Here is a 13,173-nt window from a genome sequence, read left to right as displayed (position 1 = left end):
CCATACACAATTCTTCTGAGATTTCCCACATTTATGAGGGGGAAGTATCAGTTGATGCAAAACTGTATGACTTGCATGTCATCTTCTGACTGGTCACAATGAGCCCTCTCGTGTGAAAGCAGACAAAAAAGAAATGAAATGAAACACATTTCAATATTGATTGCGGTAAATGCCACAAAAGAGAGGTTTAAAATACTGTACCTCATTGCTCAATGGCAGATCAAAGCATACTTTTTTTTGGGGGGGGGGGAGGGTATAATTACACAGAAGTGACACAGACCAGTTCATCCTCTTGTTACTTTGTAATTTGTTTTGAAGGACCCCCACAACTGAGAATGCACCCTGCATGTAGCTCATCCAGCAAGCACATTCAACATAGCTATTTGCCTCCTTCAGGAATGGATGGTAATACCTGTATATATAATCAATACATATACAGTGGGATCTCTGTATCTGCGTGGATCCATTCTGGACCTCCCACAGATACCAAAATCCACGGATGCTCAAGTCCCGTTGTCCCCAATGGCAGTGCCATGTGCATGCACCATCACTGGAGACAATGGGAGCTGTCCCTAATGGTGGTGTAGCCATGTGCACGTACTGCTATTGGGGACAATGGGGGCTTGCCATCCACGGATGCCCAAATCTGCAGATGGCAAGTCTGTGGATATTGGGGTCCCACTGTATAACTTTCAACGTAAGGTCTGTTTGAAGTTCATCCAAAAAATTATTTCTGTTCCCAATGGGCACAAAATCTTTGGTTTTTTGCTCCAGTCTGTACACAAAACCCAGAATAATCTCAGACAATATAATTTTGGAGTATCTTAGAATCATGCAATTAAATGCAGCTACTAAGATAAGCCAACTTGCTCAAGTATATTTGTACATTTTATCTTAGTTTTAAAAAAATCTAATATAAAGTACGCTATGTCAGATACCAAAACAATAGTCATGTTACTGCTAATCAAGATTGTAGCTGATGAATTTTTATGACTGAATACAGATTAATTTTTATGTTAAGTATGCAAATCATATAGCACCATGACAGTATCACTTTTTGATATGATAACAGAGTGGACAGATTTATGTAAAACAGTATACTAAGCCCATGGATACAAACATGTTACCTTAAAATAGTTATCACTGTTATTTAAAAAACGATTTACTGTTTGTGCAGTTTAAGATTAAAAGACAAGTAGGCTCACTTAGATTTGTGTAATCACCACAGAGATAGACCTATACAACAATTGAAATTAAGAGGTTTTCTTTAGGAAGCCATCTGAAATCTTACTAATGTGAGATGTATCAGAGATGTGAATTATTCCAGAATAAGAAATTGGCTCATAAAAAAATAATCAGTGGAATATAATAGACATTTTCTACAAATTAAAACACCATTAGTTATTATAATACATTCCTGTGTGCCAGAATTTACTATTTACAGGGAACTGCTTGCAAATTAGTGTAAAAGATATAACAGTTCAGTTCTGGCTACATTTTTCCACCCAAACCCCTGATGGGCTCTACTAGTTCTCATTTCATTTTCCATTAATTTCCATTTCTTTTCCCCTGGGGGGAATGCCAATTTTCAACCAAGGGGACATTAGGGAATTAACAATTTTAAAAAAGTTTTTTGGGGGGAGGGTCTGAGGACTTGGAGATATCTTGACAGCTCAGGTGCTGCATGTAGCTCACAACCAGCATTTTCCCCATCCCTGCTCTAAGAAGATAGGACTTTTATTGCAAATGTCAATGGAAAGTGTTCTTATTGAGCACAGGGTTTACACTTAAAATGATTCACCAGACTGGAACTACAGCAGTTTAAAAGAAATCATTTAAATGCCAATATAAATGACAAGCTTTAAATACAGACCAAGATCCTGCATTGAAATTGTAACTAGGTATGGCAAATGTTGCTACAAATGGCCTTAGAACATGAACCCTGAAATCCACCTTAAACTCCAGGGAAGATGCTCTGAGTGATGGAGGTCTGCAATGCAGTCAAGTGAGGCATTGCAGGAGGATGTGACCAAACCTTTCCTGCTCCAAAGTCCTGAAGCTCCCCACTCAATCACACATCAGATATCCATGCTTCTTTCTGAACTCCCCCCTAGAGTTTAAGGTTGGTTCTGGGGGCTTTACAATTGTGGCAATAAAGCCATGGTAGTGAATATGTAGTATAGCTGAAAAAGAATAGTTGTACATTTGTAACTCTACGTTATGAGTTTGTAACTGCAACATGGGGTGTCAGCCATTAGATAAAAGGTGGAGTAAATATACAATATTGTTGCAACTAAGAAAAGACATTCAGAACTGTTTCATTTGTTTAACTATAATTGTTTAACAAATGGCACTTGAATCTAAAAAAAAAGTTCATCAGAATTAATATTAAATAAAGGTTTTGCAGCTGCAAGAACATTCCAACGCTGTAGTCAAGATCCTGATCAGTTTATTTTACAAAATGAGACAGAAAAATCTTGCATGGTTTTAAATATCTATATATTACATTTAGTTATAACTTTGAACAAAATGAAAATGGATACAGATTGCAACTGCTTTTTTAAAAAAATAATAAACTAAAAATATTTGGTATTTTTAAGCTGAGTTACACTAACATGAAACAGTAGCTAACTTATGTTATTAATAGTCAACATATTTTTAACAATTTGCATACTGTTAATTTAGACCAGTGATTTTCAAGAATAGGTCCCCAAATGTTGGACGACAACTCCGAGAGTTCCTGAGCACTAGACATGCTGGCCTGGGCTGCGGGGAATTAGTTTCAAATTGGAGGAAGAAGAGAAACTGTTTTCCTTTATACTGTACTCTTTTGACAGGGATCTGGACTGTGATTCTTTCCAGGCAATACTCCACTCCCCACCACATGTCTCATGATGTATGGCAAGTCAAAGGACTTCCTCTCTTGTCTTTTTTTTATGTCCCATCAAATCTAAAATAAGCCATAGCTAAAGTGCACATAAGAAGGTCCCTGTATTTATTTGAATCAGGATCCCCTTAACCATACAATAAGCATGTTCTGTATGGCTGACCTATGGGAAAACCCATGTTCAAAGCTATTTGGGATTCTTCAGTGTGGTTATATTTCATCTATGGCTGGAAGACAGAGGAAGCATTATGCAAATCTAAGTGCAGCTTCCCAATTGCGCTGCACTTGCATATAAAATTGGAGTGGAAAGCATTTTCCATCTAACATTTCTTACAGCTTAAGTATTACTTACAGTTACTGTCAGGTGTATTTTTGACACTGGTTGTATATCAATAAGCACTGGCAATGTTAAACTTCTGATTTTTGTAAGACACAAGTATGATTACACCCATTCTTTTTAACACTGTAAAAAGGGAATCTGGCATGATATAATTTAAAACTAGTCCAACTGAAAGGTAACTTAAATAACATCACAGCATCAAAGTATACATTCAAAATATAGTACTCTTTAATCTTTCCTTCATAAAATTAGCTCTTTTGTGACTATATATGTACATATTAGATTAACTATAAGACAATAAGATGCTCAAATTCCCAATTCTGCCTTACATTACTTATCCCCCTTAACATTGGCAAATGCTTTTTTTTTTCCCAGGAGCAACATCCAACTGAAAATAGCATTTTCACAGTTTTACATTGTGTGTTTTACTTCAGGACTATGTGCTGTCAACCGTAATAGAGAGATGGTTCATCGTCACTTGTGTCCGTATCATCTTCATCCACTTCACCTTCAATGACAGATTTTTTTCCTTTGCAACATGACACAATTAATCCAATTAAGAAGACCTGTGAATTTAAGTTATTACAATGCATTATTGTTGATCAGTTGAGCGAATATGGAAGTAACAGGTTTGTAATGGGGCACCATTTCTGTGATGCAAATAATATGATAATGATATGTTAAACCATTAAATTGGATTTATGATGATATCCAAATAATATTACTTACTGCAATAAAAGCCCAGTTGCCAAAATAATATGCAACGCTGAAGAACCAAAATTTGTGAAGGAATAGATAAGTCCGAGTTACTGTACACTGGTCTGAAAGAAAAGAAAACATTACTTTGAGACAATCTATGAACTGGTCCAAAGTTTTATGAGATAGATGCATCTTGTTGAAATAGGAATAGGAAACTGGTGGGTCTCCAGAAGTTGTTGGACTCCAGCTTCCACCATACCTGACCATTGGCCATACTGCTTCAATGTGATGGAAGTTGAATAAACAACATCTTGAAGACCACAAGTTGTCCCAAGCACTCCCTAGAGCACATCTTACTATGTTTTGTCCCCCCCCCCCCAGGCCATTTTAGATCCAGGAGAGGTCTTTTTGAAGTGACCAGAAGCCCTGAGCCTAAAATGGGTCATCCCTCCACCATAAAATGTGCCCACTCCAGGTTCCCTGAAGGGAATTTTGTGCAAAACATTGTGGTTCATAAATTATGATGAATAAAGTATACTAAGAATATTAAACATATGTTAAAGCTGAAATTACTGCCATTGCATAAAATTGCTAATTGCCATCAAGGTGACTATGATTTATGGTGACCCCATGAATGAGAAATCTCCAAGCCTCCCTGTTATCAACAGCGGTGTTCAGGTTTTAAACTTACCATTAAAATATTTTGTCCTGCTTGAAAGGATGAGAATGTATCCATGCATGTAAGATAATGACACCTGATTCATCAAAATCTAGATATATTATACTTAATATTTCTAAAACACGGCATGTGTTTCCAAACATGAAAATTATGTAATTGCTGAAAAACACTCCACCCTTTCCACTGCAAGAATTTTGAATTTTTACAAATAGGCATTGTTGGCAGATAGTAGTAAGGCCTAGCTGTATCTCACAGACAAGACCTTGTTCTTCTACCATTTCATTTAGGAGGATAGTATCAGTAGAGCCAAATGACTTCATTGGTTCTACTTTCTTAGTCCTCCAAAAAAATTTAGGATTTTATTTACAGACTTCCTCCACAAAGTGCACATTTTCCTAAGATGGCTTTAGAAACCAGGTAAACATGTACATCTATTTCTACTTGAACAATTCTACAGGAGGGAAAACAACAGCAAAGATGTAGTACTATAATTGAACTAATTTTGACTGTATGAAATCCCACCTCATTAGCATTCCAGGATTTAGGGGGAAATCAAAACAGCCACCCACTCAACCCAGATCAGACTCATGTGGATTAGGCTTTACAAACTATTACATCTTGCTAACAAGTGACACTGGATTCAGGTGCTCAGCTGCATACACCTGGCTGTTGCTGCAATGTTCAATGTCAAGATGGGCACAGAGGAAAAAACAAAACAAAAGGATGGTCATATGAGCCTTAAACATGGTATGTTATGTGAGGGAAGTAACAAATGAATCTAATTTATTTTCTAACAACTTTCTCCCTGCCTCCACCCATTTAATTCTCACAACTACCCTAAAAATTAATCCAAGGTCACCCAGTGAATTTCAGGATTTGAATCTGAATCCTCCAGTCCCAATCCCAAGTTCCAACCACTGTACCACACTGCCTTTCCATCACGTGTACATCTGATGCAGAGCTTGGCTTCATATACCATTGTATGTGAGGGGGATATTTAAATACATTAAATAATCCACAATCTACATAAATGAGCTAGACAAAAAGCCTGGAATCATTCCCTAGCCTGAAAGTAGTCTTGTCCATCTTTCTCCAACTATCTTCTGCAGCTCCAGTGACAACCATTCTTCTTTCTTCCTTGGCTATTTTTTCCTCTTTGATGTTTTACAGAGTCTTAAAAGCCGTCTCCATGCAACAGACCTCAAAATCACCCACTCCCACAACTGAATATCAACCAGTGACAGGCTGTATGCAGCTTCAGATATAAGCTTCATATGCTGCTCAAGGCATCTGTGTTTCAGCAGTAGATCTGTCATGGTAAACAATGGTATTTCTGTCTATTTTCTCCTCCCTCACCAATAAGCCAAGACAGTCAACTTGATTACCTGTCTTTCTTTCACTTAAACAAAGGAAAGCCAAAGAGCAAGGAATTGTTGCTATGGAAATCCGGAACATCCTCAAGAGTGATGAATCATGTAAATGGAACAGTGCTCTGGAAAAACCTGAAAAATTAATCTGAGACAGTCCTTGGCTGCCTAGTTTGTATTCTGACTTTGCACAGATGACCCTCATCCACACCGTGGTATATTTAATCTTAGCAACTACTCAACTGTGCAGATTTTAAGTAAAGTATTATTTGGTGGGCTTGGAAACATATATAGGACAGCAATCTAAATAGCTAACACAAAAAGATTCTGTGACAGAGTGAAAGTTATCTTAAACAGGTAGGCAAAAATGAAGATGTTCCTCAAGTGAGGCTGATGGAGTAGAGAACAAACATCAATGCCTACTGAAGAAGGAATCCCAGCAGGAATCAGAGAGGAAAGTTCTCACCAGCCAGAATATTTTTAAGAAGACACAATGACTTTGTAGGAACTAGTCCAAGGATCTGACACATAGTCTCCTTTGAAGTCTAAATCCAAAGAAAGCTCTTTTAAGCAAGTTTTCATAAGGAACAGTGAATACTTTAGGCTGCTATGAATCATGTCTGAATCTTGCTAATGTCTACTTTCTGGAGCACATTCAAAACTGGAATCTAGATATTAATTTAAAGAGCAACCACATTCAAAACTTCTTTTGTGAGTCACTAGTAAAACCATGTTGAAAGATAGCAAATTTTAATCTATTTTAATATGTTACTGCCCCTTTGAGAGAAGCTGAATGAAATTCTGGAGAAAAGAAGAAATGGCAGTTGTGCTTGGATTCTGTGGTAACCCTGTCAGGCCTCTACCAAGCCACTGGAATCAGTTTACTTCGAAAAGGTGACTTTGCCTAAATCTTGCTGAACTGGAATGTAACATGTGCAGCTCGCAAGTGCTTGACCAATCACAAGTGGTCTCCAGTCCTAGGAAAGTCATCCACCCTGACTTAAAGCACACCTGTTGTATCAGCTATGTTCATGTTGCCAGTTGTTCTTGTTGTTTTCCATACAGAAAAAGTGAGATGAGACTTTTTGTTCTGATTGAACAGGTCGTGAATGAGCTCCTAATCCAGCTATCTCCAGACTTCATGAGTCCAATTTCTGAGGCCATTTCCAAACTCTACACTTATTACAATTTTTAAGCAAATATAAAAGTTCCATGGCATAGTCTGAACACACATTCGTCCTTTGATAAAACATTTCAGATCAGCTGCAGGCATAAAAATAAATTATCTTTGCTACAGATACACTAACCAAGCTAAACTATTAACTCAACTTTCCTGGTTGCACCACCCTGGTTGTAGAACGCCTTTCTTTCAATGATGACTTTGGCAAGTGGTTGGAACACTTTTTGTTCTGCCAACCTTTGACTACTTCAAAATTTTACTTGTAAAATTGTTTTCTTTCTCCCCACTTCTTTCTCCCCCCCCCCTTTTCTTTTTTTTTTGGTATTGCCTGATTTTGAAGATGTAAGACTTCTTGGAGATTCTTTTCAAAACTGAATGGTGGGACAAATGAGTTATCAATAAAATTTCTGGAGAAGCACTGTAAATAGCTATCTTACTTGGATGTGAAACAGATTACCTCCTGAGTCAACTACTATGCCCTATGTGAGAACAGGAAATAAAACATTTAATTAGTAGATCAGGACAGCACATTTTTCAGCACCATCTGCAACCCCTCCAGCTGCTCACCTGAATTAAAGAGCAATGAACAGACCTACAGATGGCTCTCTATGGTAATCTGACTAAACAAATTATAGTAGATATTTTGGACCTGTTTGACCTTCAAGAAATGTTATAATGAAATGCAACACTAGTTCAGTACCTCAGTTACAATGTCTTTGCTTCTTCCCCAGGGAGACATTTCCATTTGTTTAACATCATGTTCCACAATATAATTTAGACCCTGAGTCTGCCTATAAAATATGTACCTATAAGCATTCCAAATACTATAAGGTAATTTAGATACAAGGGCCACTGTGATGTACTGGTTTGAGTGTTGGACAACAACTCTGGATATCAGGGTTCGGATCTTTGCTCAGGCATGGAAATTCACTGGATGACCTTGGGTGAGTTACATACTTGCAGCCCCAGAAAACCCCAAAGTAAGTTTGCCTTAGGGTTGCCGTAAGTCAGAAATGAATTGAAGGCACACAACAACATTTAGATATACAACTGGTTTGCTCTTTTGGCACTAGGCAGTCTAATTAGGGCCTTGCCTCATATCTGAAATTAACCACCAGAAAATACTGGCTAAATAAACCAATGTGCTGGTAATAAGAACAGATAATCAAATAACTACACATCACCCAACGTTTCATGGGGTACCCATAGGACTGTTACTCATGGATTACAAAGCAATTTCACAGGGTATGCTACAATAAGACTGACAATTCTCCCATATCTTAAATTACCATCAATGTGTTATCTAAATCCACAAGCACATAGGCGGGCGCTGCATACACAGCTTCCTGCTTACGCGGAAGCTGCGTGACGAAGAGTGAATGGCGCACGCGCCCACACTCTTCCGTGCTGCAAGCACGAGTCCCATTCAATCAAATGGGACTCAAGCTTATGCGTTTTTTGGCTTACGTGGGGGGTCCGGAACAGATCCCCCACGTAAGCCAAGGGACCACTGTACTAGAAATACAGTGGAACCTCGCCATACGCGGGGGATCCGTTCCGGATCCCGCCGCGTATGGCGATTTCCACCTATGCTCGAGCCCCATTGTAAACAATGGGGCTCGTGCACGCCGACGCGGAGGTGCGCGGGGCGCAACGGGCGCGCGCACCCATTCAACTGAATGGGACGTGCCGCCCCTTCCGCCCTGCGGCTTGAGCACGTATGCTCAAGGCCGTGTATGGCGCGCCCGCCTATGGCGAGGTTCCACTGTAGTGTCTCCTTGCTGCAGATATGTCCAGTGGTGAGAAGATAATTAGTATACACTCATTGCTCCATATTTGCGGATTTGATTATTCACAGATTTGATACACTCTCTCTAGGAATATCTAGGTCCTCCAGTACAACTCTATGGTCAGCTAAAGGTTGCACAGAAAGACCTAGAGATTCCTAGAGAGAATACTCTACCAGGCATTTGTAGCTCCTCCAGTGCAGTTCTATGGTCAGTGTCTGTTGGACATTGACCACAGAGTTGCACTGGAGGACCTAGATATTCCTAGAGAGGTGTCCTCTCAGGTAAAAACATGGGGCTTTTGTTATTTGCGGTTTTTCCATATTCATGGGGGTCTTGTGCCCCTAACCCTAGCAAATATGGAGGGACAAGTGTATTAGCACTAACTAATCAGTATACACTCATCCCTCCACATTTGCAGCTTTGACTTTTGCGCATTTGATTATTTACGGATTTTATTAATATGTTCTCTCTAGGAATATCTAGGTCCTCCAGCACAACTCAGTGGCCAACTTTAACCAAAAGTCGCACTGAAGGACCTAGGGATTCCTTACTCCACTAGCTCCACTAGCATCTGTAGCTCCTCCAGCACAATTCTGTGGTCAATGTCTGGCAGATGATGACCACAGAGTTGCACTGGAGGATCTAGAGATTTCTAGAGATGTGTTTTTGTTATTTGTGATTTTTCAACATTCACATGGGTCCTGTGCCCTTAACCCCAGCAAATGTGGAGGGACAAGTGTATTAGTACTAACTAGGGCCGAGAGAACTGACTATTAAAAACCTTTGGTCAAACTGGTCTGAAAATTTCAACATGTTTGATTTGGGCCTATACTGGTAATTTTAAGACCTAGCTATGTTGCCCTGCCCCATTAGTTATGAGGATATCTTTTCTTTGGCAGATGTCCATTTTCAAAATCAGTCTGTGCCTCATTATGAAAAGTACAGTGAATAGGTACATCTTTGCTTGGCACTACTTTGTGTGTAACTAGCAATTCATTTCTGTCTTAAAATATAAGCCACACCATATTGCTGAGGGCATAAGATGTGACCTAGAATGAAAATTAAAGCTAAGCCTATGCTGAAAACAGTGACAAGGGCTTTGTGGGACTGACCTCAGTACCTATATTTCTAACAAGGCATGTTAGTAGCCTTTGTAACAATATAAAGGTCATGGAAGTTGAGAAACACTTTACTGTTTTTCCTTATAGTCTAAGCAGTGCCATGCAACCATGTTCTAGTGTGGAACTATATAGGGAGGTTTGGTTTGTAAATGGTTTCAATGAAAATTTTTCCACTTTATCCATAGTTATACTGTTCTTCTTTACAAAAGTTTAGATTAAACTTTTGTAAAGCCAAGCCCTCCCTCCAGTCCATCTCCCCTGATCCATGCCTCGGAGGTAGAGAAGAACTGCTGGCCCTCATCCCCTTCTCCACCACCACTCCCTTCTCCTTTTGTGTCATGTCTTTTTAGATTGTTAGCCTGAGGGCAGGGAACCATCCAATTAAAAAGATTGTATGTACAGCGCTGTGTAAACTTAAAGCACTTTATAAATAAAGGTTAATAATAATAATAATAATAATAATAATTATTATTATTAGTTTACATGTGATTCTTGGCCATTTTTCACCTGAGCAATAAGACTCAAGAAATCAGTTCTCTCTACATGTGACCTGCATAAGGGACTAAGCTTTCCTTTTGCCAGTATAGAAAGACTACAAATGTGCTTTTCTAATATACTGACATGCCATCTCAGGAATTTACTATGTAAAAGCATGTTGAGAGCTGACCTAGAGTCCATGAAGTCCACAAGGCCAAATCAAGTCTCTTGGGGCAGCTTGAATTGCCACCTTATGGACAGCGCTTATCCAAGGATCTTCTAATAATGGTTTCAGAATGTTAATATTTATCGCTGGCTCATAATTCTCAAGGTTCCTGATTCCAGTTGGCAAAGAATCCCTATCCCCATCTATGTATCCCACTGGGACCCAAGAGTGGTCTGCACATGCTGAAGATTTGGTTCTACTTTTAAAACTGAGTTTGTAACTGAAGGAGGCAGAAGCTGGAAACATGTTTTTGTTGTGGTAGAATCACCAGCTATATGCTATAAATATGCAAACAGTGCCAGATTTCAAGCCTAAGCAAATAAATGTATACATTGATAGCTAATAGGAGAGGTATAAGGGTAATGGTTTCATGTTTTTTCCAAAAAAAAAAAAAAGTTCTGTTTAAAGATATGGCAAATGGTCTTCAAAACACATAATGAAATGTTATAGGGAGCTAAAGCAGATAAAAAGCGAACTGCAGCTTCCTAACAGGTAGAAATGGTGGACTAATTGTCAGAAACATGGTATGTGTCCAAAAAAACCCTTATTACTTCATCATTAATTTGAATGAAACTTGGGTTTTATAAACCGAGTTGACCAAAGTTTCAATGTAGTAAGGGAAAGCATCCATTTTATTTCAACAGACTACGGAGAGTACTGATGCTTGGAAGAAATTCTGAATTATTACTATACTAAACATTACCAGTTTTTATCAAAACCCTCACTGTGTGTACTCACAGTGAAAGACTTGAAATGCTACCATAATACTTTGTTCTCTTCTTATATAGTTGTGCTTTCAATACACAGAATGCTCAATACTTACCATACCATCTTAAGAAATTGCTTTAGAGTTTGCCACCTACACTATTAATACAGATGGAAATCTGTTCTCTTTTCTCTCTGTTGGAAAACTCATCTCCCAGCTAGGCTTTTATACTGATTGCTGTGGGTCACTTACATTACCATGGCCTCAGGCAATGATTCTGAACTCAACATTTATGCATGAGGAAATATATATCCTCTATATTCTCTGAAGAAAAATTAAAAGTGAACTATTAATTCACATATTACATTTAATAATGTTTGGGACCAAATTACTCAAAAGGTTTTGTACATTTGCAGAACCAATCCAAATAACTTATGAATAAAATGAAACCATATGTCAAATAAAATTCTACCAAAAAAGCTTTATATAGAAGGCATTCAGTATTAAAGCTATTGTAGAACATGTTCTAAAACACTGCTTCCTGGCTATCTGATGTAGGGGACAGGCATTTATTGTTTGCCAATGTGCCAGGGAACAGCACAAAGTTTGTGCCCACTGGATAACATTGTTCCTTTTCTAGAAACATGCCAAGGACTGGCTTGCCAATGGTTCCAGGGCTGGCACCAGTCTAGGGAACACCATGTTGAGCAGCAGTGCTCTAGAAGATCTTGGAAAACGTAGAGGAGAAATCAAAGCCTAAGTGACTTTTCTAGTCAAGGAGTGTATAGAATTGAGCCAAATATAGCAGTGACATTTCAATCCTTACTGACAAATTAAAGAAATCACCAGGTTTGGATGGTCACCCAAGATACAAAAAACTCATATGTGAATTTTATGACATTCTAGACAACAATATAGTCTATAAGACTGGTTTTTGCACCAAGGGATTCATGTGCAGTCTATTTAATGTTAATTTTTTAAAAACAAATTCTGGAAATTACAAGCTACTTAACTTTTCCCAGTAGATCGATGGAAACAATTATTGAAGATAAATTGCCAAGCAATGAACAAAAGAAATTTTACTTGTTCATAAATGATTGAAGAGCTGTGAGTGAGCAGTAAGGAGGCCAGGTTTGTAGATAGTATCAAATTATTCATGGTGGTAAAAATTAAAAGGGATTATGGAAGTTCCAACAGACCGTAAACTGAATAATGGACAATAAAATGATAAAGGTAGGTTGAAGTCAGTTTACTGAACACTGTGACAAAGAATCCAAATTCCACTGATTGAATGTGAAGTGGCAATATCTCACAATACAAGAGGCAATGGTAGATTATTCAATGAAAATGTTAACAATTTGGGAAAATCCAGTTCCATGTGGGGGGAGGGTTGGGATAGGGGGATGGTTCTTCTTAATTGCAAATTTTTAATTTTATGTTGTTTTATTGTTTACTTCTGTTGTAATCCACCTTGATTACTTTGGGAAAAGGTGGAATAAAAACATATTATTATTATTATTATTATTAACAGAATATAATATAAAATCGCTAGTACAGTATCATAATTTGGTGTAGTGGTTTGAATGCTGGACTGTGATTCTGGAGACCAGGGTCTGAATAACCACTCGGCCTTGGAAACCTACTGGGTGACCTTGGGCAAGTCACCTTCTCTCAGTCTCAGAAGAAAGCAAAAACCCCTCT

General features: G+C 38.3%; 1 protein-coding gene and 1 non-coding gene across 3 annotated transcripts in view; both read right to left on the bottom strand.

The window, feature by feature from the left end:
• Positions 1-2,432: 2,432 nt before the first annotated feature.
• The window catches only part of LMBRD1 (LMBR1 domain containing 1), an 82,151-nt gene continuing 71,410 nt past the window's right edge, over positions 2,433-13,173 (bottom strand). For both annotated transcript variants that reach the window (XM_089530986.1, XM_089530987.1), the window contains exons 15-16: positions 3,957-4,048; positions 2,433-3,793 (exon numbers count right to left, since the gene is read on the bottom strand). In XM_089530986.1, coding sequence (XP_089387112.1) covers positions 3,674-3,793; positions 3,957-4,048 — 212 coding nt within the window. In that variant the 3' untranslated portion in view covers positions 2,433-3,673. The remainder of the gene's footprint in view (positions 3,794-3,956; positions 4,049-13,173) is intronic.
• LOC149311394 (small Cajal body-specific RNA 15) lies at positions 4,819-4,950 on the bottom strand. Its single transcript, XR_016281822.1, has one exon.

Source organism: Sceloporus occidentalis, unplaced genomic scaffold (genome assembly GCF_023333645.1).
Source record: "Sceloporus occidentalis isolate IW3139 unplaced genomic scaffold, rSceOcc1.0.p SCAF_6, whole genome shotgun sequence".
Taxonomy (NCBI): Eukaryota; Metazoa; Chordata; class Lepidosauria; order Squamata; family Phrynosomatidae; genus Sceloporus; species Sceloporus occidentalis.
The sequence above is the reverse complement of the archived record's forward strand: the minus strand, read 5'-3'. Positions and strand labels throughout refer to the sequence as shown.